The sequence below is a fragment of the Thamnophis sirtalis genome, unplaced genomic scaffold (genome assembly GCF_051295495.1).
Source record: "Thamnophis sirtalis isolate CommonGarterSnake01/CBP01778 unplaced genomic scaffold, rThaSir2_p1.2 scaffold_5, whole genome shotgun sequence".
Taxonomy (NCBI): domain Eukaryota; kingdom Metazoa; phylum Chordata; class Lepidosauria; order Squamata; family Natricidae; genus Thamnophis; species Thamnophis sirtalis.
In genome coordinates this window covers 98,721,645-98,747,868 of record NW_028261385.1, presented here as the reverse complement: position 1 = coordinate 98,747,868, position 26,224 = coordinate 98,721,645, and the positions used below count along the sequence as shown (strand labels likewise).

Sequence of the window (26,224 nt, the reverse complement as noted above, 5' to 3'; positions counted from 1 at the left end):
TCTTTCTTGTCACAGTTGTTAAGAAAATCACTGCAGTTAATAAGTTAGTAACCCGGTTGTAAAGTGAATCTGGTTTCCCCATTGACTTTGCTTGTCAGAAAAGGTGATCACATGACTTGGGACAGAGCAATGGTTATAGATATGAACCAATTGCTAAGCATCTGACTTTTGATCACATGATCATGAGGACGCTGCAAAGGTCATAACTCTTAACAAACAGTCATAAATCACTTTTCTCAGTGTTGCTGTAACTTTGAATGGCCATTAAATGAACTGTTGTAAGTCGAGAATTACCTGTATTGAATTATGTGTAACCATTCGCTTAAAGGAGTTGATTGTCTGCAATATATATGTATATGCATGCAGAAGTGAGTCCTTATCCAGAGTCAGATTTTAGTTCTACTGAAACTTCATCTAATGCTCGATCCATCTCTCCTTTTGCTGGATCCCTTTGCAGGCACTAATGACTGGTAGCATCCCAGGTTTCATTGATGTAATCACGAACCTTAACTCTCCAGCCTTGATGGAAGACAACTTAATTTGGCAGGCCAAACGTGCTGGGAAAAGAATAATTTTCTATGGGGATGATACCTGGGTTAGGCTGTTTCCAAAGCATTTTGTGGAATATGATGGGACAACATCTTTTTTTGTATCAGACTACACTGAGGTAAGTCACCATCTGGGAGTGGCTGTAAGAATATATTTGTGTGCTTTTTGATGCAAACGTTTATTGCATATGTTATATGGTGGTCATAGGTATGTATTTTTTATAAAATGTCACACTTATTGATTATTTCTAGAACCATTACTTTTTTCTTTATTTTACAAAATGTTCATCTCACCTAGTTACCTAAATTATACAGTTCACATAAAATATATGTCTTTTTAAAAATCCTTCTCATGTCTTAGGTTTTTTTAAATTGTCACAGTAATAAATCACTATTTCCCTACCATCATAAACTCTAAATTAGAGATTAGCAATAGGATACCAAACAGCATTGTTAATAGACTTAGAATGTTGAAGCCATGTATCTTACCAATTTTGAGAATTTAATACTTAACTACATAGAACAAATCAAAAGAATGTATAGGATATTAGTGCAGATGGAAATAGGATATTCACCCCATGCTTTAAGGGAAGCTTACGAACCTGTTCTTGGTATGTTCTTCCCCTATACAGGGGGTACATTGGTAGAAATTGTTCAAAGTGAATAGATTCATCTCAGCCTCAGTGTAAATATCAAGGTTCTGACTAAAAAACCCAAGCAAATCAGGACTCCGAGGCTAGAGTCTTCCTCAAAGAACTTCTTTATTGGGTACATTTAAGTGGACCGATATTATGTACCCAATAAAGAAGTTCTTTGAGGAATACTTTAGCCTCAGAGGCCTGATTTGCTTGGGTTTTTTAGTCAAAGCCTTGGCAGTAAGAACTGCAGAGGAAGATTATGTATCACTGGCCCTTGACTTCAGTTAGATTGGCACCAGGGATGGCATTCACTTAGTTTCCCTACCGGTTCACAAATATGAGTGCATGTGCAAGTTTGGCCTTCCGCGCATACACTGTGGCTTGAAAATGTGCCTAAATGGGACGGTATAGACCAGGGGTGGGTGGGAAGGCCCACCCACGATTTGCACTACTGGTTCAGGCGAACTGGTCCGAGCCAGCTGAATCCCACCTCTGATTGACACATACAGTGTACCGTATTTTTCGGAGTATTTTCCCCCTAAAAGAGAGTGAAAATTTGGGTGCGTCTTATACACTGAATGTAGCCTCACCCACCCACCCATCAGCCCCAACCCTTTGGCTTTTGCCTCCCAGCAATTTACCTCTTTGCAGCAAACAGGGGCTTGTGGAGGCTTCAATAGGCTATAGCAATTCCTGCAGCCTGAAACAGCTGATGATCAGGAGAAATTGAAAGTGAAACTTGCTGTTTGCTCAGGCAAATTGCTGGGAGCTAGAGGCAGATTTTTTTTGTGCTAATCAGGCTGTTTGCTGCAAGGAGGTAAGTCAACAACTATAAATGCCTGTAGAATGTTCAAATTATTAGACTTATTTTTTAAAGACTGTTTTATTATTCTAGACAACTTAACAAAATTAAAAACTTTTTAAAATAAATGCTTGAGTTTGAGTTTGAGTTTGAAGTTTATTTATATGCCGCCCTTTTCCCTGGGGGGACTCAGGGCGGCTTACAACTCGAAAGGGAGGGGGGAAAACAAACATTTAACACGTAAGACAATACATCATTAAAAACACAACATTCATACCATTCGGGCGGGCTACAGTCTTTAGCCCCAGGCCTGACGGGATAGCCAGGTTTTGAGAGCTGTGCAGAAGGTCTGGAGGGTGGTCTGGAGGCTTGATCTGGAGGTCTGGAGGCTTGATCTGAAGAGGCCCAGTGCTATTGTTTAAAAAAGTGCTATTCTTTTAAATAGCAGAGAATAACTATACTTCCAGAAAGCACATCAATTTTAACAGCATCTGTAGTTGTATAGTCTGAAATATAACACTATAAACAATGTATATTGTCTATACTGTTTGCTGTTTGTTGCAAGGCGGCAAATTGCTGGGAGGCAGAGGCAGATATTTTCCCCTTGTTTTCCTTCCCAAAAGCTAGGTGCATCTTATACTTCGGAGTGTATTATACTCCGAAAAATATGGTATATAAAAATTATTCTTCCAATTGTTAGAAGTGTAGAAAAAACAGTTATTTTTAAATTAGTGATGGTAATGTGATAAAGCTATTCACTTCGGATATAAAATTTTTAAGGAGATAAGTATCGCTGAACAAAGAATTGAATATGCCCAGGGTAAGGCTTACTCATTTACTTATTTATAGGACCAAACTTCAAGCTTAAAAAATAAGCTTAATTTCTATCTAATTCTAGCAACTAAGATAATAATTGCCCAACATTGGAAAACTTTACATGAACTTAATAACGTAATTATGATGAGATTAAACAACGTTCAATTGCAACATTAGAAAAAAAATTATAGAGTCAAAATAATGAAACATAGAGGCATCTATCTAAGTTAGCATACAATACCATGAGGATTAACATCCTAAACTCACAGGTTGCAGATTGTGTTCTGATTTCGGAGAATTGGAACCTTCAAGAATGATAAGTGAAAGACAACGTGTTGAATGGTTTGCAGTGTAGCATATCTAAGAAATATTCAGCCTCTATCAACTTCCTCAATGTTGTAGTAAGCTTTGAGCTAGGTAGCAAATCATTACATTGTACACACTCCTTTCCATCAGAACCTTTATAATTAGAACTGTTAATTAATTCTGCATATCATATGAACAAAATAGGTGATGGCTTAATATATCTCTGATTTTCTTTCTCATTAAGGTTGACAACAATGTTACTAGACATTTGAATAATGTATTGAAAAGAGAAGATTGGGATATGCTCATTCTTCACTATTTAGGATTGGATCATATTGGTCATCTGAGTGGTCCAAATAGTCCTTTGATAGGACCAAAACTTTCTGAAATGGATAACATTATCTCGCAGATTCATAAGTCTTTGCTCTCTGAGGTAAGATGCTTACGTTTTGAAGATGCATTTGGTCATGAACACAGGAAGAATATTTGAAATTTCCAACTTCAATGTACAGATGCATTTCATCTTACAGGCTGATCAAGTAAATGATCAATTGAGACCAAGTCTCATTGTGTTCATTGGGGCACATTTCCAGTTCTTAGTCTCAGGCAGTTGGAATTGTTGATCAAGTGAAATGCGTTGATATTGGTTTTTTTGAATACATTGGCCATAAGATGTGCAGGAGATGGAAACAATGTTGTATTTCAAGCTCCGAAATGTTCTGTTGGATCGTTGTGCGTTGGCTTTATTTCAGCAGAACAAAATTGGTAACGACTTGAATGTTTCATTTTTAACCTGGTAAAAAGTTGAAATGTAGGAAACTTTGGGGACTTAAGGCTCTTAGGTTTTTTATTGATATAATATTAATGCATGTAATGCAAGGAATCTACATACGCATATTTTTTAATACATATTTGCATGTAGGAACTTGATATATTTGCGATGCATTCTGCTTAACCAGCTTAAAGGTTGTGAAAGTACTAGCCAGGTGGGATCCCGTTTTTTATTTAAATAAATGATGCTGTGAGAAATCCTAATAATATATTCCTAACAAGGGTTGGTAGAGAGGTTGTTGCTGTGGTATCTTTTATCAGTTTACTTGGGTGTGTGGCAATCATTCTTGAGAATCCTAATCTTTTTGGCTCAAATCTGCAAGGCGAGGGAACAGATTTGATAATGAAATGTTAAACTATCCCATTAAAACTTTGAAAATTTCTTCCAATTCAGGAACTGGAGAAAGGAACATTGCCCAATTTACTTGTTGTTTGTGGTGACCATGGCATGTCTGAAACAGGAAATCATGGCGGTTCCTCAGAAAGTGAAATTCGCACCCCTTTGCTTTTTGTCAGCTCTGCATTTCAAAGAACAGGTGGTAAGAACCGACTTTCTCTCTTAATAACATGAATAAAGAAATGTCTGACTGCACCATTTCAGATTGCAAGGGTGGTAATGGTGGTTTACATGGTAGAATCTTCCATAACTCCATGAAAATCCATTTTCTCATTTGTTTTTTTTTTTTTAAAAAAAACAACAACCCAATCCTAAATGTTGGAGAGACATTTATCTCAAAGGTTTTGTCCCTTTTCTGTGGTGGTATTTTTTTTAAATTCAACTTCTATGTAGTCCCAAATAATCATAAATACCATGCTCCAGAAACAAGTTGTGTGGTGAAAATTTGGCCTGAGGTATTTTTATCTGGAGAACTTGTAAGTGTCTTAATGTATCTGCTAAATGGGATCTTAATAAATCCAGAAGCAATCAGTATATTAATATTTTAATTCAAAGTGGACCTGCCTGTTTTTATGGCTAAAGGCAGAAAGTGGTGTCAAAAGAATAGCACACCATTCAGTGACATTATTAAAGCTAAGGGAGTCAGTTTTTTCTCAAAAGAATTGAAACCCAGAAATATATATTCAAATGTTTTAAAAGAAATAAACCTCCTGGATACCTTCTAGGTTCCCAATAGCCTCCTGCTTATGTCATCAATTACTTAGAAACAGTAGTAACTTTTGAAATCTCTGTGAAGTAGCATAAAGGTGGCAAGGGAGAGTTTGAATTTCACAGTACTTGAGGTCCCTAGGGAGTGGGCGGCATACAAATCTTATTAAAGTTGCAAAGTTGCAAAGTTACTTGCTCAGCGGTTCAAATCTCACCGGCTCAGGGTTGACTCAGCCTTCCATCCTTCCGAGGTGGGTAAAATGAGGACCCGGATTGTTGTTGGGGGCAATATGCTGACTCTGTAAACTGCTTAGAGAGGGCTGAAAGCCCTATGAAGCGGTATATAAGTCTACTGATATTGCTATTGAATCTTCCTGGGGACGGGGGGAACAATGAGGAGAAACACCTATTACTTTGGATCCAGTAGAGACGGGAGAAAAATGCTTATGGGATGAGCTTTCTTCTGGTCAAGAAATTATATTTTGGGGAATGAGGAATAGATAAGCTTTAATCAATATTTTCTTCCTTTCTTTAGGTCCCCGAAAATATCAAGAACTTATTCAACAGACTGATCTGGCTGTTACCTTAGCATTAGGACTTGGCTTGCCGATTTCAAGAAACAGTGTTGGGAATCTTCTGTCCCCTGTGATAGAATGGAAGACACCTCGAGAACAGCTACGGCTGTTGCATTTGAATGGTTTCCAACTCAGTAACCTTCTTAAAGAGAATGTTCCTACTTATGAGAAAGGCAAGTAAGTTCAAAATATTCTGGTAATTAGGATGTTTTTTATTTTCTCTCATGAACTATCATATATTACGGTATGAAGAAAGGAAGTAACATTCTGAAAATTAACAAACAGCTTGCTATAAGTGAATGAAGGGAAAGGAAAAGTAAGAATTGGTTTTATAGCTAATTAGAAGTTGATGTTAAATATAAATGAAAACTAAGTCATTCTTCTAGGATAAGGCAGCACACTGAAGATATGTCTGATATCGGTAATGTAAATCTGGAGGCATAACATTATTTCCACATTTATCATAATTTTAACTGAAATTCAGCTTGGAGGTAAAAACCTCCTGTCAACATTAGTCATAAATAGAGTGGGCATGTAGTTAATGTGTCTTCCTTATGAAGAGTGACTTTGTTTTCAAGTTACGTGAAGCTGTCATGTTTAGTTGCAAAAGTGTGAATGCACCCAGTATGACTCAGGTTTACAATATGGCATCCCTAAGCAGTAGCCAGAAAATTGTAGTAAAAATTAACAAAAAGAAAAAAAGGAATAAAAACAGAAAAAAAATGTAAAATTATTCTTTATAGTGAGTAGTTATCCTCTTAACCAGTGGCCCCAACCTTTCCATGGAGAACAGTTTTTCCGTGGACTGGAGGGGCCGTGGTTTCGCATGTTTCCCGCATCCTGTGGATGGGGCTTTGCTTGTTTGCTTGACCTGGTTTCTGGCACGCTGTGGCCTGGTGCTGGTCCACAGATTGGGGATTGGGGACCCCCGCTATCTTCTTTACTCCTTTGGAATCCTCAAATCTCAGAATCATCAATTCAGTCCTTTCTGTCAACAAAAAGTCCACAGGTGGCATGCACAGCCATTTCTGAGGTCATGCGAGGCATTGCCCTGTCAACTCCAGTGTGCATGTGTGAACTGGCCAGCTGATTTTCGGCCTTGATGATCAGCCATTTTTCGCCCTCTAGGGGATTCCCTGAAGCTTCCGGAGGCCAAAAAGCTACCCAACGTGCAAATGGGAAGTTTGGTAATGGACTTCCGGTTTGCGTGTTGGGCTGTTTTTCGCCCTCTGGAGGCTTCAGGAAAGTGGAGGGCAAAAAATGGCCCAATGCGCCTCCCAGAAGTCCGAAGACTTCAGTGAGGCCTGTGCAGGTATGTGTGTGTGTGCATGCATGCACGGGGTGGGGCATTACATTATGGGTGTGGGCACGCATGGGCACCCCCCCCCGCTTTTGGAATGCCTCAACAAAAAGGTTAGCCATCACTGCTATAAGCTTTCAATCTTTCAGAAAGATATTTTGTCAGTTTTTGTTTCTCTGAGCAAGCTGCAGGTTCAGTTAATTTTATAATCCAATCTTTCCCTCATTGTATTTCATTGATTTTCCAACTTTTTGAATACAGTGCTCTTGTCATAGTTATATATAAATGTCAGTTTCCTATTTTTTCTAATTCCTTATCAATGTCCCAATAGGAATAATTCTGGTTCTATTGTAATGTTGAGCTGCGGTATATTTTTTATCACTGTATGGATTTGCACCCAACATTGTTTTGCCTTTTTTAGCATTTCCTTCATCATACAAAATTATGCAATGAAGTTAGTCCCCATTTAATGTCGAACAGTTATTCAATAACTGTTCATCGTTCAGCAGTGTTGAACCAGGGGATTTATGATGCCATAAGCCATCTTGTCCTTGCGATCACATAATTACGTTCAGGTGCCTGTTTATGCCTCACAGTTATGACATTGCAATGTCTCATAATTACAGTATGCAATTGCTTTTTGCAACCTTCAATCCTGGCTTTCGACAAACAAAGCCAGTGAGATAGCCAACAGAAGATTGCAAATGGTGATTACATGATAATGGGACACTGTGAACATGCAGGATTCACCTAAAAAAGGCAACTGGGTTAGTTGAAACTACCTTTGTAACGGGAACACATTGCTTAGTGATGGAGTACCCAGTCCCAGTTATCATTGGTAAGTAAAGACTACCTGGAAAGTTAGCTAACCCTGAATAAGTATTTGGGGCCGTGGTTGATCTAGTCCAGTGTTTTTCAACCACTGTGCCGCGGCACACTAGTGTGCCGTGACATAGTATAAGGTGTGCCGTGGGAAAAACACTTTATATATAGTCAATATAGGCACAGAGTTAAATTTTTTTAACATTTTCTAATGGTGGTGTGCCTCGTGATTTTTTTCATGAAAAAAGTGTGCCTTTGCACAAAAAAGGTTGAAAAACACTGATCTAGTCCACTGTTGTTCATTCTACTAGCCATAAATTGAGGAAAAAAAGCTGGTTAAACATTTCGGGGAGAGCTTTAGTTTAAATTCTGTATTAAAATATAATGTTCTAACTACATTTTCATCTCTTATTATTAGATCCTGGATTTGAAATGTTTGTAAAGGCAGAAAAAGCCCATGGGAATTGGATTCAATACTATTTGGATGGCAGTAATACACAAGTTGTCACGAATTTGAGCAAAAAAATTATAAAACAATATTTGGAAGCTCTCAAGATCCTGAGCTTTTCTTTAAGCAAGCAAGTGGCCCAGTATGACATGTATTCAATGATAATAGGAACAATGATTATTGTGGAGGTATGGCCTTTTTTATTTACATACTTACTACTTACTTAATATCCACCCAACTCCTGGTGTTTCTTGAATGGCTTCCATCTCCAAAAATAGGAAACAGTAAAATGAAAGGAAAAAAAGGAAGTATGTTTGGAATAAAGAACCAGTGTCTCAAAAGAAAACTGACATGATTGCCAAAATGATCATAGTTCCAGGCCTGAAAGCAGAGCCAGTTTTTCAGAGATTTGCAGAAGAGCTGAAGGAGGAGAATTGTATGGATCTCTGGTGAAGATAACTAAGCCTTACTTTGATAAAATAGCGCATTCGACCTGTTACTTAATTATTACTTAACTTAATTTGCACAATTTCATAGTGTTTATGCTTGGTTTATGCTCTGAGCCAAACTTAATTTGGCACAAGGCTATCTGATTAGATTTAGGGTGGGATATTTTATCCAGATTCCTAACAATTGTTGTAGATACCATTTTTGTCTGTGAACTTGGCAGGGAACCATTGTGTGATGTAAGTTACTCTATGCAACAAAAAGGCTGAATAAAAATTATCGGATGGTCTTGTGATTGTTACTTTTACAGTAACTGGTCTCATCTCTCCTTTTTCTTCTTCATTTTCCCCCTTTTTTCTGACCTGATTCATATTTATGATGGTTGTGATGACCCGGTGTCATGTAATCCCCCTTTGCGACCTTCTGACAAGCAAAGTCAATGGGGAAGCCCAATTCTCCTAACCATGTTACTAATTTAACAAGTGCAGTGATTCACTTAGCAACTGTGGCCGTTGTCCAGAGGTTGTAAAATGGGGCAAAATTCTCTTAACGACTGTCTCGCTTAGCAACAAAAATCTTGGGCTGAATTGGGGTCATTAATCGAGGACTCCCTGTATTTGCTCATAGCAAGATATTACAGAGGTATGTAAAAAGCTTAACATTGTTACATGTTAACAGGGTAACATGTTAATGGGTCTGCTTGATTTTTTGATGGTTAGGGAAATGACTGAGTCAGGCTGCACCCTACCTGTCAGATGAGATAGTGTGTAATCTCTGCCTCTTGTTGAATTGTAGACTAGATTTTGACCATGTTTCTCTTTGTCTTCCACATAGGTGCTGTTCTTACTCTTACTGAGCCTTCCAAAAGCCCTGAGCAGCAGAGCTGAATTTGAGGTGCCAAACTCATCCTTGTGTTCTCTGATGTTCTACTTGATATGTCTTTTATGGAGTGCCATTCATGTAGTTGTGTGCACCTCCTCGGAAAGCTTATGCTATTTTTGTAGCATTCCCTGGATTCTGGCAGCTGGAATTATCGTGCTGACTTCGGGGCTTTTTTGCATCATAATTTCCCTTCTGGAAATGCGGGTTATAACTTCAAGACAACCGTTGAAGGTAAAAAAATAATAATACTGAAGTGTAATGTAAATTTCTTACCAGTTGCTCATTTGTTTTCCAGAGCGGATCTACACCCTATTCCTTTTTCCTTGTGCCATTTTGCTTTCTGTCAGTCACAATATATTTTTCATGTTCCCTTATGCCTTTATAAAAGAGAAAACACAGGCACTTTTCTCTAACAAGCTGGAGAAAGTTTGAACAGAGAAATAGGGCAAAGTCGAAGTCACTTTTTTCCTGCTTCCCTGGTTTTCAGTTTCAGATTTCAATATAAGTAGTTCTAGTGCCTGTTGTTTACAGATCAAACAATATATACATAGGTCCAGATGAATGGTGGGATTCAATTTTTACGGTTCTGTGGGCATGGCTTGCTGGGTGTGGTGTGGCTTGGTGGGCGTGGCGTGGCTTGGTGGGCGTGGCAGGGGAAGGATACTCTAAAATCTCCATTCCCTCCCCACTCCAGGGGAAGGTTACTGCAATATCCCCATTTTCTCCCAATTAGCTGGGACTCGGGAGGCAGACAATAGATGGGAGCGTGGCCATGCAGAGGTGGTATTTACCGGTTCTCCGAACTACTCAACATTTCTGCTACCGGTTCTCTAGAACTGGTCAGAACCTGCTGAATATCACCTCTGGTCCAGATCAAATTGGTGCAGAATCATAAGGACTCTAGCTTCTCTCTAAATTGTGGGAAAAGTAACTCCTGGCAAAAGATAGCAATTAGAACATTAACATTGAGCCATACAATCTAAAGCAGTTACCTTTTTCCTTAAAAAAAATTTTTTTGTACATAATCCTTACGTTAGGTGACCTCATCAGTCAACCTGCAATTGTGGATAGTAGGCATTCTTTCTCGCTGGTGAAAGGTTATTTGCCATTTATACATTCAAAATAAAAACAACCAGGGCTTTCTCTACAATTATTTTATAAATCTGAGCTGAATTATACCTTGATTCCTCTATAATCTGTGACCCTTCACTTTTATTAATTAATGTATAATAGAATACCTGCGTATTATGCATAAAATATCAATCCCACTTACAGCCTCAATAATAGAACTGCTTTAGTAATCATACTCCTATTTTTGCTCAAGGAAAAATCTCCTCAGCCATCTTGCAGATTTGATTGGCAGGTTGCTACAAAAACAAGCAAAGCCAAGTGTGTTCAATTGATCACATTGATTTTGAATTGTTTGTGCTCTTCTTGATTTTTCTATCATGGCATACTATACACAACCTAGAATACTAGAACAGAACTACTGAAATCAATTGTGAATTAATTCCTCATTAAATTCAACTCTTATTTTAATGAGCTGCTTCATTTAATGGGCTTGCTATTAATATGATTTGTGTGAATCTAATCCAAGTAATATTGCAAACATTATTGTGGAATTTACAACTTCTGTATCTCTCAGAATGGTTGGTCTCTTTAAAGAAGGTGGCAAAATAATCTTGAAGATACAGTTATTGTGTTGTTGGATAATTAAGATGTCAGTTGTTTGTGGGATGCGGTGGCTCTGGCTAAGATACTGAGCTTGTCGATCAGAAAGGTCAGCAGTTCAGCAGTTCGAATCCCTAGTGCTGCGTAACGGAGTGAGCTCCCATTACTCGTCCCAGCTTCTGCCAACCTAGCAGTTCGAAAGCACATAAAAATCCAAGTAGAAAAATAGGGACCACCTTTGGTGGGAAGATAACAGTGTTCTGTGTGCCTTCGGAATTTAGTCATGCTGGTCACATGACCTGGAGACATCTTCGGACAACACTGGCTCTATGGCTTTGAAACAGAGATGAGCACTGCCCCCTAGAATGGGGAACGACTATCACATATATGCGAGGGGAACCTTTACCTTTATCAAGTTGTTTCTGTGAAAGCATAGGTTTCAGTAAGAATTCAAAGGTGAGTTAAGTTCTAAAATTACTCCCATTATTTGAGTAAGGCCTTAATCTTAAGCTCTAACGCGAAGGCTTGTTTTGAAAGCATGCTTGTATCCATTTTGTAACTCACTCATTCTTTTCCAGTATGGTCTGTATTCTTCCTTGATAATCTGCTGTGCTGCAGTGATTGTTGAGGCATAGTTACAGTTACAGTAAGAACATCGAAAGGACCATTTTGAATTGCACAAAACATTCATCCGGTCCAGCATATAGGAAAGGCCTTGTGTACAGGCAGTCCTTGACTTACAACAGTTGTTTAGTGATTGTTCAAAGCTACAACGGCACTGAAGAAAGTGACTTTATGACCATTTTTCACACTGATGACCATTGCAGTACCCCATTGGTCATATGATCAAAATTTGGATGCTTGGCAACTAGTTCATATTTATCATGGTTGCGGTGCCCCGGGGTCATGCAATCAGGTTTTGCAAGCTTCTGACAAGCAAAGTCAATGGGGAAGCCAGTTTCATTTAACAATCATATTCCTAAGTTAACTTCTGCAATGATTCACTTAACAACTGTGGCAAGAAAGCTTGTAAAATGGGGCAAAACTCACTTAACAAATGTTTCACTTAGCAACATAAATTTTGAGCTCAATTGTGGTCATCTGTCAAGGACTACCTGTATTGCCTTCTTTTCTTTCAGAGTCCTATAACGCCCAGTTCTAGATATATTCCCAATGTAGTGTATATATAGTATGTTGAAAGGATACTGTACAATGTATAGTATACATTGTAAATTCAGAGTGGCTATTTGGTGGTTCTTAGATCCTAAGTTGAATTTGTGCATTGACATATCCTGCTTATTTGCCTTTATAAATGTAACAATTTTTTGGATATGTCTGCTTGTGAATGAGGTTGCAGTCCGGCGGAAGTTAAAGATATTCTGAACTTAACTAATTTTGAATTTTGATTTGTTACAGCTAGGAAGGCTTGCTGCCTAAAGGGTCAGATGTGGTTAGTTTTAATGATTGAATTAGCCAAGCCTACTTCAGGAAGATTAGTTTCAGGCTGCTGCTGGTGTGACTGCTGCACAGAACTTCAAGGGACATCTTTTAATCTTTGGTGGGGGCAGGGGGAATCACTACATGGAAACTATTTCTTCCACTAATCCATGTTATCCAATTTTATAATGAAGCAAATAATAAGTTTTGAAATGGCATTTTTTCAGATTGTAGCTTAACTGGATGAAATGTAACTGTTCTAACAAGAAGTTTATGGCAAAGTGCCTCGAAGATAATTTCATATAAAAGCAGTATATTACAAAAACTGTAATAAGAGGAAAGGGGAAAAAGAAATATAAGATCTTAAATTTTGAGCCTGCTTTTCAGCAGTTTAGGTTTGGGTTTAGGTTTATTGGATTTATATGCCGCCCTTCTCCCAAGGACTCAGGGCGGCATACAACATAAAAGAAAACACATTACAAAAATTAAAAGGGACATGAAGTATCCCAAAAAACCCCAATTAATATTTACAATAAAAATTTAAAAATTAAATTAAAATTAACAACCAAATTAATCCTATATTTTATTCTATTCAGGCCAAGCCGGCTTGCTGGAAAAGCCAACTTTTTAGGCGCGTCGGAAGGACCAGAGGTCGGGGATTATGCGAAGCTCCAGGGGCAGCTTATTCCAGACGGAAGGCACTCCCACAGAGAAGGCTCTCCCCCTGGGGTTGCTAGCCGACACTGTCTGGCCGACAGCACCCCAAGGAAGCCAACTCTGGGATTGCACTGGACAGTGGGAGGCTACTGGTGGCAGTAGGTGGTCTCGCAGGTACCCTGGGCCTAAGCCATGGAGTGCTTTAAAGGTCATAATTAATACCTTGAATCGCACCCGGAAGACAACCGGCAACCAGTGCAGGCTGCCTGAAAGGGGTGTAACATGGGAGCACCTAGGTACCCCCATGATAACCTGCGTGGCCGCATTCTGGACCAGTTGAAGCCTCCGGGTGCTCTTCAAGGCAGCTCCATGTAGAGAGCGTTACAGTAGTCCAGGCGAGAAAGGACGAGGGCATGAGTGACTGTGCACAGAGCATCCTGATCCAGAAAGGGGTGTAACTGACGTATCAGGCAAACCTGGTAAAAGGCCCCCCTGGTCACAGCCGTCAGGTGTTCTTCTAAACTAAGCCGCGTATCCAGGAGGACTCCCAGATTGCCGGCCCTCTCTGAGGGGGCTAAAATTTCTCCCCCTATCATCAAAGATGGAACAAGATGCACAAATCGGGATGCACAAACCACAGCCACTCAGTCTTGGAGGGATTGAGTTTGAGCCTGTTCCTCCCCATCAAGATCTGCACAGGCTCCAGGCATCAGGGCATCACGTCGAGGGCATCATTTGGGTGGTTTGGGGTAGAGATGAAAAGTTGGGTATCATCAGCATATTGATGATACCATACCCCCAAACCACGGATGATCTCGCCCAGGTTTCATATATATGTTGAACAGGAGGGGTGAGAGAACTGACCTCTCTTATCTTATAGTTCTTATCTATGTGGGGAAAAGGCATGAAAACTAAGTAGCTGTCATATAAATTAGACTTCAAATGAATGTGAAATTGAGCAAGCAACTTTTAAAAGTAGTTTTTATTCTAAAATGCATTTATGTATTAGTAACTAAATATATAACAATGTAGTTTTTTCCCCTTTGAACTAGATGAGTGGTTCTTTTTGTTTTTAGCTCATGCAATTCTTTAACTTCTTTCTCTCTCTCTCATAACCCCCACCCCCACATTGACCCTCACACCCACACACACACCTATCGTCTGTCTGTCTGTCTGTCTGTTTACTTCAGGGAATAAGAAATGGAATAGGGAAATCCAACGGGATGAGATGAGATGGGACAGGACAAGACGGGATGGGATGGGACATGGTGGGACAGGATAGAATGGGATGGGATGAGATGAGATGGAATCACAGGGCTGGAAGGAACTTTGGAGGTCTGCTAACCCAAGACAGGAGTCCTTACACCATCTTTAACAAATGGATGTCCAATTTTTTCTTGAAAACCTCCAGCGATGGAGCACTCAAAATTCTAGAAGGCAATGTGTTTCATTGGTTAATTGCTCTCACTGTCAGGCAATTTCTCCTTAGTTTCAGGTAGGATGTCTCTTTAATGAGCTTCCACCCATTGCTTCTTGTTCTGCTGTCAGGTGCTTTAGAGTATGTCAACCCCCTAATCTCTGTGGCTTCCCTCTGATGTACCAAAAGACAACCATCATGTTACCCCTAATCTTTCTCTTCATTTGACTAAACATACTTAGTTCCCTTAACTGTTCATTGTATGATTCAGACCTCTTATCATTTTTCTTGCTCCTCTGCACTCATTCTAGAGTCTCAGCATATTTTTTTGCATTGTGGTAACTAGAATTGGATGACGTTTCCAACTGTTGCTCCACAAGTGCAATAGAGAGTAGTAGTATCACGTCTCATGATTTTGATGTTTCCCCTGTGTTGATGCAGCCTAGGATTGCACTGGCTTTTTGGCAGCTTCAGCACACTACTGCCCCATTTTCCCTGGCAGAGTGCTGCAGGAGACTGTCCAGGCTGAAAATATGTGCGGGGGGACGACGACCTGTGGGTCCCACACAACCAATTTTCGCTAGCAGAGGCACCACGGGGCGATCCTTTTCTATTTTCAGGCCAGCCCCATGGGCCAGATCTAATCAACCTGTGGGGCGGATCTGGCCTGCGGGCCTTTAGTTTCATACCCCTGCTCCCAAGACAGAACATTGAAGTATCCCATTTAATGCTTTTCTTAATGTAGCTGTAGTTCCATTGAGGGCTACCCACTGTTCAGTTCGTTAGCATTTGGCACTATAGCAGTTAATCAACTGCCCCATATATAATAAAAATTTCAACTATTCCCCTTAGATCATTTGGACCATTTTTAGAAGTACCAATGAAGAAACAAATGAGGTTTTAGCTATCACTTCCAGATCTTCTATAAGAAGGTTTGGAAAAAGTAAAAAATTTCCAAATGTGGGCACAAGTTGCTAATAAGATTTGAAGCATCAGAAAAGGATACATATATGATTTCTGCTTTGTTGATTCTAGGTAACAGCTTAAATAGTGTTTCTCTAACAGCATCCCTCAAATGTTGATTGACAAGCAATGAGTAAACAAACTTGCATTGATGTATATTAGAAATTCTGAACTGGTTTCTCCAGATAATTGTGGGTGTATATAACAATAGAATTGATAGGTTGGACCTAGCTACAGATATACCGCAGTGAACATTGATATAAGACCATATCTACATGAAGGCATCCCAGGAGCATCTAAGCATCTTGTACCTATTTCCAAAGGTACACAAGCTATGCCATAGATGTGATTCCATTCCAAATCTCAAGCACTAGAATCATCATGACTTGGAATATCAGGTTTCACGAATTCTCTACTGTGTTTTCCCGAAAATATGACAGGGTCTTATTTTCTTTTGACCCCAAAATAAGCGCTTGGCCTTATTTTCAGGGAGGTCTTATTATTTTTGAGTTGCAGGAGGCGGCGAGCATGGTCACCTCATGGCTGCTGCTGTGTTGCAATATTTTCAGGGAGGGATTATTTTGGGGGGAGGGCTTATTTTAGTGCATGCGCTCAAAAGCCCGATTGGGCTTATTATCCGAGGAGGTATTATTTTCAGGGAAACAGGTTATAGTATTGAGAATTTATTCAGCAAATGCTGCCAGCTGCACCACAGGCTTCCTAAGAAGATTGAAATCTATTAGCAATCTTAACAATAACATTGTACCCATCACAGATGTTATGGCACATTATACACCCATCCTTCATAAACTTGGGCTTCAAGCCATCCAGATACCATCAGTGATCTCAATGTAACAGGCCTTGCCACAGACTGCATGACTTTGTATTCATCCATAATTTAGTCACTGTTGGCAGTAACACACCTGCAAATCAGTGGCACTGCCATGGATACACAAGTAGTCCCATAGATATTCAAGTATCTTCACAAGTCACTTAAACATTTTCTCAACTCTTGAAAATCCTCCTTTATCTGGGATTCATTGATGGCACTTTTAGCATCTGGACCCAAAGAAATGAATTGCATGAGAGGATTTCCCTACTCAGCAGTTGCCAAAAAGAGGCATTGCTTTTGCCTGTAGAGTCAGCATCTTGCCACTTGCTTCTGAGGTGCTTACTTTGCTGAAGTGTATGATTCTCAGTCCAGGGATGTTTTCCCTGCTTCTTGACACCAGTGTTGGCCTGAGTGGATATCGGTATTGGATTCAGCGGCTGTCGAATTATCAGACATGGTACCAGTAGGACGTGATCCAGTATCTTGAAGGTTAGCTCTGAGGCTACAAGACCTCCAGATCACCATGCTTACCTACATGCTTCCAGCTTCCATCCAGGACATACCATCAAATCTGCCATATGTATAGATAGGCTCTATGCTACAAATGCATTTGTTCTATCTCACTTGACACAGATAATCAACTGATGGGATTAAACCAGGCATTCAGGAATCTAAATGGCAAATCCACGAGATCAATAAAAAATAAGCAGATCACTTTCCAGAGAAGGCCTATTAAAAGACAGAACAAAAGAATACCATTGATAGTCGTAAAATACATTATGAAGAAGATACAGCCCATATTAGATAAAGACATTGTACTTTCTTAGGACTAGGTGGCAGCCCAATACTTCAACACAGACTACTGCTCAACTTGAAGCAGATTCTCACAACAGGCAATGATTGTAACATGAGAACCAAACCAAGATGTCCATGCTGCCCCCACATTTAAATCAATAGCATTATCACAGGCCTAACAACTTTATGCACAAAATTAGAGGCACCTTTACACATTCTTCCGCTAATGTGATATGTGTCACAATCTGCCAGAAGTGCTGTTGTGGATTCTGCGTAGGACAAACATTGTACAAAAGAATTAATGAGCTTGAGTTTGACATCAGGACTTAAGATGAGGATCAAAGCATTCCTGCATCTTAGATACTTCATTAGAGTTCTCAAAGAAGCCATTTTGGAAACTGTTAAAGGCACAATTGAGTGTATGATTGCTGAACTCATCCAGAGGTTTCCAGCTATCTCAGAAAGTCTCAACAAACAACAAGGATCTTTTGACACCATACAATTGTTGTTTGATAACGAACTTATTTTATGTCTCATGTGTAACCTGTATAAAATAAACAAAATGTTAAAAAGTTATATTTACTTGTTACTTATCAAGCACATCTAAATTATATTAAAGTAACCAAAATATATTTACAATCCCCAAGACATGGTCACAACTTTTGAGCATTTCTAATATTTGGAAATTGAAAGTTGAAAAATTTGACATGCTTTAAAAGCGTCCTGCTTTCCCTTTATTTCCCTCCTACCTCATCCTATGCCAATTTAGCCACTCCAGTTGTGATTGTAGCTTAATGCCTCTGGGTGAGTAGCACCTGATTGGTTTATCCTCCAAACGTTCTATTTTCAATATCTACATCAAGGTGCTTTGATATAATTAAATCTTTGTGAAATGAGCTGCCTGATTTTCTGTGGAATAATGCTGATGTTTGAATTGACAAAATACGGTACTCTTTCTGGATCGTTACTGATTATCTTTACATTTTGAAACATATTATTTTACAGATGCCATTGCTTGTAACTTACTTGATTGCATTTTTCCTTTACTTGATTGCCTTTTACCTGAGTCGTCAAGTTTTTTGTGCAACAAAGTGTATTTCAATTTATTGAAGATGGTGCGCCAAGGATTTTTTTTGAAGGGGTTAGCTTTCTTTAAATCAGTGTGTTTGATGCTGTAGAGTGATTAGCATATAAAATGCCTCTATTTCTTGCAGCAACCTTGCACAACACTTTTGTTTGAAATAAAGCCACAGTTTCAGGAGGGAAAAGATAATAATCTGCACATCGCCATTCTTTTTATGATTGCTGTTAATCTACGTCAAGGTGATCAACTTCCTCTGAGGTGGAAGTTGCAGCTTATTGTCCTAGCTTTCCAGGGATGTGGTAATGGCATTGGGAGGGACTGAGAATTTTTATCATACTGTTTGCTCATTTTGGGAACTTGAGGTTAAGTGTGGAAGTGGAAATATTTTGCTTTTAGCCTTAAGATATCCCCAAACACCCAACCTCAAATCAGAAATGTGTCATAAAAAATGTCCACTTCTGTTTTCTATGGAGATTCTCAATCATCCAGGTCATTATAGTCCCAAAGGTGCTTTTCCAAAGGCAACTGGATTTTCTTGCCCTTTTCCTTGAAGATGTTTCGCTTCACAGTCCAGAAGTTTCTTTAGTTCTTCACAGCTGAAGAAGCTTCTTGGATGAGAAGCAAAACATTTTCAAGGAAAAGAAAAAGCCAAGAAAGTCCAGTTGCCTTTTGGAAAAGCACCTTTGGAATGTCTACTTCGTTACTCCATTTCAGCAGCGTATCCCTCCCTCCATGGGAATAATGTAATTTCCCCCCGCAAACATTCAAACATGTTGGAAAGCGAACAGGTGAGAAGAGATCCTGACTTATCTATTTTAGAACGTCCTGATTGCTAAAAGTTTTCTCATTTTGGGGTAATTTGTTTCTTATGATGTAAAACTAATTTACCTCACAAATGTTTCAACAGTCATTTCAGGAAGCTGCATCACAGCCCTTGAAAGAGAATGTGCTGTGGTTTCAGTGGCACAATTAACAGTGTTGACAGCAGGGCTGAATTAACCTTACTTTAGATCAGGATGGAAGAAGAGTTATATAAAATGCAACGAAAGTACAGTTGTCACTGAAGAAGCAACTATACGCGGCCGATTCTAATGATGTGTTGGATTCTTCCAAACTATATCCTCAAGATATATATTTTCCTCCTCTCTTTGCAGAATCCAGCTGCTGCTCCTTCCAGCTGGTCTGAATTAGATGTGTTGATCCTGGCAGGCACCATTGGCCATATTTCAAGTCTGGGTGCCAGCAGCTTTGTTGAAGAAGAACACCAAACCTGGTACTTCCTGATCAATACCCTTTGCGTTGCCCTCTGCCAAGAAATCTGCAGGCACTATTTCTTGACTAAGGAGGGTGATCTGCAGATCCCCACCACAGGCAAGGCAAAAGCAGAAGAAATGAAAGAAACTCCTTCCCACTACAGAAGTGATATTGAAATAACAGAAGATGAGCTGGAAATGGGTAGAGTGGACAACCCCGTAAGTGTGAATACCTTTGAGAAGTGGATGGCCTTAGCGACTCCATGGCTCATCCTTATCATCTGTAGAGTGCTTCGTTCGTTGAATCAAACTGGAGTCCAGTGGGCCCATAGGCCAGATTTTGGACATTGGCTGACAAGGTACCTACTTGATCTTTTGTTATTTAGATTGCTTAAGGTCTATCACATAAGAACACAGTCCCTCAAAAAATGATGGTCCCATCAAACCTGGGGACTCCAGAGGACTGGTAAAATGCTGAAGAGGCTCCTTTGCTATTGACATCTGCTTCTTGAGTAATATTTGATCTCTTTTACCGTTGCATTTTTAAATATTTTAAAATGCTTTTAATAATAATTGTGTTTTATATATAGTATATATGAATTGAGTTTTAGCCTTCTTGTATATGGCCCAGAGTTACTTTTGTTGTGAGGTGGATGGCCATATATGTTCAATAAATAACTGAGATATACTGAGGGGCTTTTTTGTGAATTCCTTCCAGTGGAGTAATGTAGGAAGGGGCTTTCTTAGTTGTGCTGATTTGGTTATGGAATCTCATTTCACCAGCAGTTAGGCAGGCTTTTTTTCAACATCAGAATTCACCCATGCCTTTAGGTTTCAACAGCAAAGTGTCTGTTTGTCCGTCCATCCGTCCATCCATCCATCCATCCATCCATCCATCCATCCATCCATCTATGATACAGCATAATGATTTAATAAAAAAATCAGTAGTTCTTTTAGCTATTCATCAGCTATGAATATCAATCTATCTATATTTCCATCCATCCATCCATCCATCCATCCATCCATCCATCCATCCATCCATCCATCCATATATCCATATCTATATCTATATCTGTCTGTCTGTCTGTCTGTCTGTCTGTCTGTCTGTCTATCTATCTATCTATCTATCTATCTATCATCTATCATCTATCTATCATACATTATAATGATTTAACAAAAAAAATCAATAGTTCCTATAGCTACCAATTATTATGAATATCAATATCTATAATATCTATAATATCTATAATATCTATCTAGCTATCTAGCTATAATCTAGCTATCATATATCTATGAATCTGTCTATCAATGATACATTATAATGATTTAAGAAAAAAACCAGTTCCTATAGCAAACTGTAGAAATCTTTCATAAGTGGGAAGAGAAAGCAAGAGTTTAGTTTTAGTAATTTTAACTACAAGATCTGGATAGCAGAGTTCTTAATTCTTTGGTTAAAAGGTGTATTTTAAAAAAGTATTTGCAACGTGTATTAATTATACTGTTCTTTGGTATATTTCTTCCCTTGTTTCTTAAATAAAAAATAGAATTTATTTATTTATTTGGCATATTCTGCTTTAGCCCGAAAATCTTGAACAAGATTTGCACATATGGATATTGCATCTGGTTTTTTTCTCCTTCCTTCTGCTCTCCTGCACTGTATTTTGGGTTAGTCAGCATCTGAAGAGAAGAGAGTAAAAAAAAAACCACCAGTGGAGGATGATAACCATCCAGCTGAGCAATGACTTAAATTGAATTCAGCTTTCCCCAACTGAATGCCTTCTAGATATGGGTCAGACTAAAATACCCATCACCCAAACCCATCACCCCAGCACCAAAGGGATTGGCTAGTATACTGTTTCACTTGTTTTAAGGCTGAACTGCAAGCATTTTTTTCTTTTGCAAGAGGAACGGAAGCTTAACCCAGGAAGTAGTTGCTTTCTTACTCAATGTATGAGGTTATTCTGATCTCTCCCTCTTTTTTTCCTACTATTTCTATCTTTACCAGCAGGTGCTAAAATAATCTCTGTGGAGGAGAAGTAGTTGAATTGGTGTTTGGTCAGGATCAGTTAAAACATTTTCATTTCTTCATCCGATAACATGAACTAATTAATCTTTGCATCTCTTGCTAAAGCTTCTTTTTCTACTTGATTATGTGTCTTTTCACCACAGAGGGAAGCTCCAGGGATATTGGAGTGTGACATAACATTCCATCTCCTTAACCAGAATGTTTCAGCTGCATGTTGTTCTGGTGGCACAGTGTGCTTTTTAGAGCAAATGTGATTTACTAACTTGAGTATGCTGCTAGCCATATGTGGAAACCCACCAATGGGTTAGATAAGTCTATGTTTCCTGCGGCTCTTGTAGTGTGTGTGTGTGTGTGTGTGTGTGTGTGTGTGTGTGTGTGTTTGTGTGTGTAGGGAGAGAGAAAGAGAGGGAGAGGTATTGCTAGAACCCCCATGACTCAAAGCTATGTGTGCTCTGTGCTAAAAATAAAATGAGAACCAAGCACCAAGGCAACCCAACTGCTATGACGCAAAAAGCAAAATTATGTTGCTTTTTATAAACTGCCTTTTAAATAATCCTTTTGCATTGTTTTGCTTTGTTTGCATTGCTGATGCTTATTGAAAGGAGCCGGGAGCTGAAACTGTCTTCCCAGATTTTGTCAGATATTGATCACACATTTTGGCAATTATAATGCCTTGAAAGGCATTTTTTTAAAAAACAGACAACTTCCTTCCCCCCCCCCTCCCAAAAAAAAGTTAAATGTGAGATTTTTCTGAAAGCGGAGAGCAGTGTTAAGCTTAAGCCCAGTTGTGTTAGATATGGAATCTTGAAAAATACAGGATTGTGTTAACGTATCAGCTTTAGGCTTGTTAAGAAAATAATGTTTTTCTGAGAGGCAGGAAGTTGCATGAGCTGATTGCCACGTAGAAGAGAAGATTGATATAACGGTTTCAGGAGAATGATTCCATTAAATTACTTACTAAATTTTCTGACAAGGTCTGCCAAGGAAAGTACTACTGGACTCCCTTTTTCTGGTCCCAGTATATATCAGGGATCAGTAAAAAATCCAGCTTTAATGATAGAAGGATATTCCCCCATTTTACACTAAATTTTCATCTAAGGTTTTTAGGGAAATTATTTCTATAGTGCTCTTCCAGATCAACATAGTTACCATCTTAGAATGCAGTGGTATTTTCCCTTTGCCAGGAATTCCTCAGTGAGATCGAGAATGGTGAGAAAAGACAAATCAAAACAATTTTGTTGTGGCCCACCAGTGGCCAGCAGAGCTGGCAGCAGATTTGGACAGTGAAGAGGTTGGGGAGGAACATGGGCCAGTCCTGGACTCTGAGGAAGGCTCTGGTGTCAGAGGCAGAGAGGGGCAGAGCCATATGTCAGTTATTAGCTGCCTTCAGAGACATCAGTGAGGCAGATGAACAGCTGGAGCCTGTTCCCAATGTTTACATGCCCAGAATCGCCAGATGAAGGGAACAGCTAACAAACAGGAGTCGACTTGGGAGTAAGGCCAGATGATGAATGGCCCCTCCCAGAAGAAATAAAAGAGGGGCAAAAAGGGAGCGGAGTCTGCAGCAGACAATTAGTTCAGTAATTGGTTTGTGACTCTCCAAGACTCCTTGCCAAATTCTGCAGATATCAATCTGTCAGCTCTCTGAGCTAGATAAGGTCTGTGACTGTAAATCTTCCTTTGAAAGACTTTGCTGGCTGTAAATGAGCAGAATTCACTGTAAGTTAATAAAACGAGTTTTTGCTGGGACGATTTGCTTCATGCTCTTGGGAAGCCTCAGTCAGAACAAATTTCCCTGCCATTTATGAACCTTCTTCACCCACCTGAAATTGCAGCCACACTTTTAGGTATTTTACTAAACCACAGTGGTATAGTGTCATAAGTCTGGACATTGTGCATCCTACAATATACCCCATAATCCTTTACACAATGCAATTGATTCCCTATTACTGATTTACTTAGGCTAAAAGATTTTTGTGCCAATTCTCCTCTTTAATATTTTTTCCAAAATGGGAAAGTGTGTGTATTTTTCCCTCCAGAATTATAAAAGTGATTATTATAACAAGTGTAACTAATAGAGGCAATCAGATTTTCTTGCAGAAATAGCAGTAGCACTTAGACTTATACGCTGCTTCACAGTGCTTTACTGCTCTAAGCAGTTTACAGAGTCAGTCTATGGCCCCCAACAATCTGGGTCCTCATTTTACCCACCTCGGAAGGATAGAAGGCTGAGTCAGCCTTGAGCTGCTCAGAATCAAACTCTTGGAGTGAGCAGTACTGCATTCTAACCACTGTTCCACCATGGAGTGATATATAAAGATACATCAGTGCCTTCACATTTATTTAAACTCTGCCTAGCACTTAAAACAGCATTGCATATACTTGGGAGAAGGCTTCCTGTACTTATCATCTGATTAACATTAATGAAGGTGGCCCCTCAAGCCAATCTTATTATATGAGCAAATGGATGGATCTCAATTCTTTTGAAAGGAAATATTCTAATTATAGACTCTTATAAGCTCCTGATAGTCAAAAGCAATATGGAAAATGCTCACTGAAAATGAAAAGCTTGAAAGTTCTCCTTCTGTAAAAAGTAAAGGAAATGAAACCATTGCACCATTCAGTCAAAGGTCTCTATGAAGGATAGGAAGGCTCTAAAGTGATAACATAGAAAATTATTTTATGCCTTGTGTAAGATTGTAAAATGTCTGATATTTTGGAGCAGAATAAATGCTACATAAAGAGTTTGCAAAAACTGATGTGGGAAAAGGTTATTGGTTTTCTGATGAAGTGAAGCTTGTTAAGAAAGAGAGAGAGAAAAGAACTTGTAAGTGAATCTTATTTTTTAAAAAAATCTAATTGAATTTGTTGTTGGTTTTACAGCTCGGAACATAAAACTGAACTTTCTCTTCTGGCATTGGTGTCTCTAGTTATGATCTTAATACTTGTTCATCGAAGATGCTCTTTGGTTTCGAAAATAGCAATGGCACTTGGACTCTTGGGAGTGTACAGTTACCGGGCAGCGATAGGAAATGTGGAATTTCCATGGCAACAAGACAGAAAAGATATTTCAAAGTAAGTTCATTAGCAGCTATGTAAATGTACTTAACACCTTGAGGTCTAAAAAAATATCACAAATAAGTACTATGTGGGTTTGTGCACGTGTTTTCTAAGAGTTATGGGCAGATTTTAGATTTGAGGGGTTTACCCTGTTTTGACAAGAACCCTGGAATTGGCCGGTGAGGTGTTGATACAAAAGACACATGCTTAAAATTAAGGAGTTTGGGTCTTAGGAATTTGTTTTGCGTATTACAATAGAAGAGTCCTTCTGTTCCTGGGTAACTCATGTTTTCCCCCCTCATTTTAGCAGTTTGTTTTAGGCAAGCCAGAGAGATTTCTTATGCTGCTGCAATTATTTATCCCTTTAATGGATTTAGGCACTGCCTCTGGGTGGCTCACAAAACCAAATATGAAGCCTTTTCTTCCTTGGCCACCAATACATTTTTTGTTGCGTCATTCCTGTGGGCTGCAGAGAATCTGGATAGAGATCAAACATCCCCAGAGTGGTCATGGCAGAATTTTTGAAGATTCTATTCCCAAGGAAAATGTGTGTGTGTGTGTGACATTGTAAGGGGTAGGTTTTATACTGTAAGTGCGGCATCTTAAATTCCCCTGAGGAGAAAAAAACCTATTCACCTCTGGGTCTGGTTGTTTGTGCCTGATATGACAAGAACATAACTTACCTTAGCGAGATCATTCCAATTCCGCTCTAAGACACAAACTCTCCACTTCTACTTTAATACTCTCTTTACTTCATTTTTCTATTATAATCCCTCCAATCGAAACAACACTACAGAATTGCAAGTATTATAACAAATAAATAAATTAACAATACAAAATAATCTGTTATCATTCTTCCCTCATTCAATCATAGATCAAAACCATCTGGGATGCATATAAGCAGCTAAAATTGTGATAGACCTTATGGATTAATTCAAGCATGCTGTTCCCACCAGTGGCCAAATATTTTTGAGAACTTATCGTCAGCAACATTCCTCTATCATTTGCCCTTAGGTTCTACAGCACCTGTTCTATTATATTGCAAATATTGTCTTGTGGATGCCCAAAAACACAATTGCTATCCCATGTTCATATCCAGTAATGGGACCTGGACAGAGGTCCCACAGGAGAAAAACAAGGCCAGAAAGGGACCCAGGTGAAAAAAGGTTGAGAAACAGTATTTTGCCTTTATTTGTTGTTTGTTACAGGCAACTAAGTAAATGTTAGAGGGCAAGGGTAATTATACCTGGGAAAAAAGTTTGGGAAAACATTTTCCTAAAGTTTTCATGAGTTTACAGCTAACAGTTCTGTGAGAAATTTTTTTTGGCAGGAGTTAAATATCTGTTGATATTTATAAAAGCATCTCTTAATGTGACTCTTTTGTCCTTATAACTGCTAGCCTAATATTTCCATTGCCTGATTAGTAGTTCATAGATGCACGTAGTTTAACGTTTCTGGCTGACACAATAATATGCCTTCTTAAAGTTCATCAAAGCGGTTGCTTTGATC

At 39.0% G+C, this 26,224-nt stretch overlaps 1 protein-coding gene across 1 annotated transcript in view; it reads left to right on the top strand.

Moving 5' to 3' along the window:
- Positions 1–26,224, top strand: part of PIGG (phosphatidylinositol glycan anchor biosynthesis class G (EMM blood group)) — a 68,507-nt gene that overhangs the window by 8,700 nt on the left and 33,583 nt on the right. The window contains exons 3-10 of the mRNA XM_087716263.1: positions 458–667; positions 3,355–3,543; positions 4,336–4,480; positions 5,582–5,794; positions 8,162–8,379; positions 9,473–9,751; positions 19,531–19,988; positions 24,539–24,730. Of these exons, the coding sequence (XP_087572389.1) occupies positions 458–667; positions 3,355–3,543; positions 4,336–4,480; positions 5,582–5,794; positions 8,162–8,379; positions 9,473–9,751; positions 19,531–19,988; positions 24,539–24,730 (1,904 nt within the window). The remainder of the gene's footprint in view (positions 1–457; positions 668–3,354; positions 3,544–4,335; positions 4,481–5,581; positions 5,795–8,161; positions 8,380–9,472; positions 9,752–19,530; positions 19,989–24,538; positions 24,731–26,224) is intronic.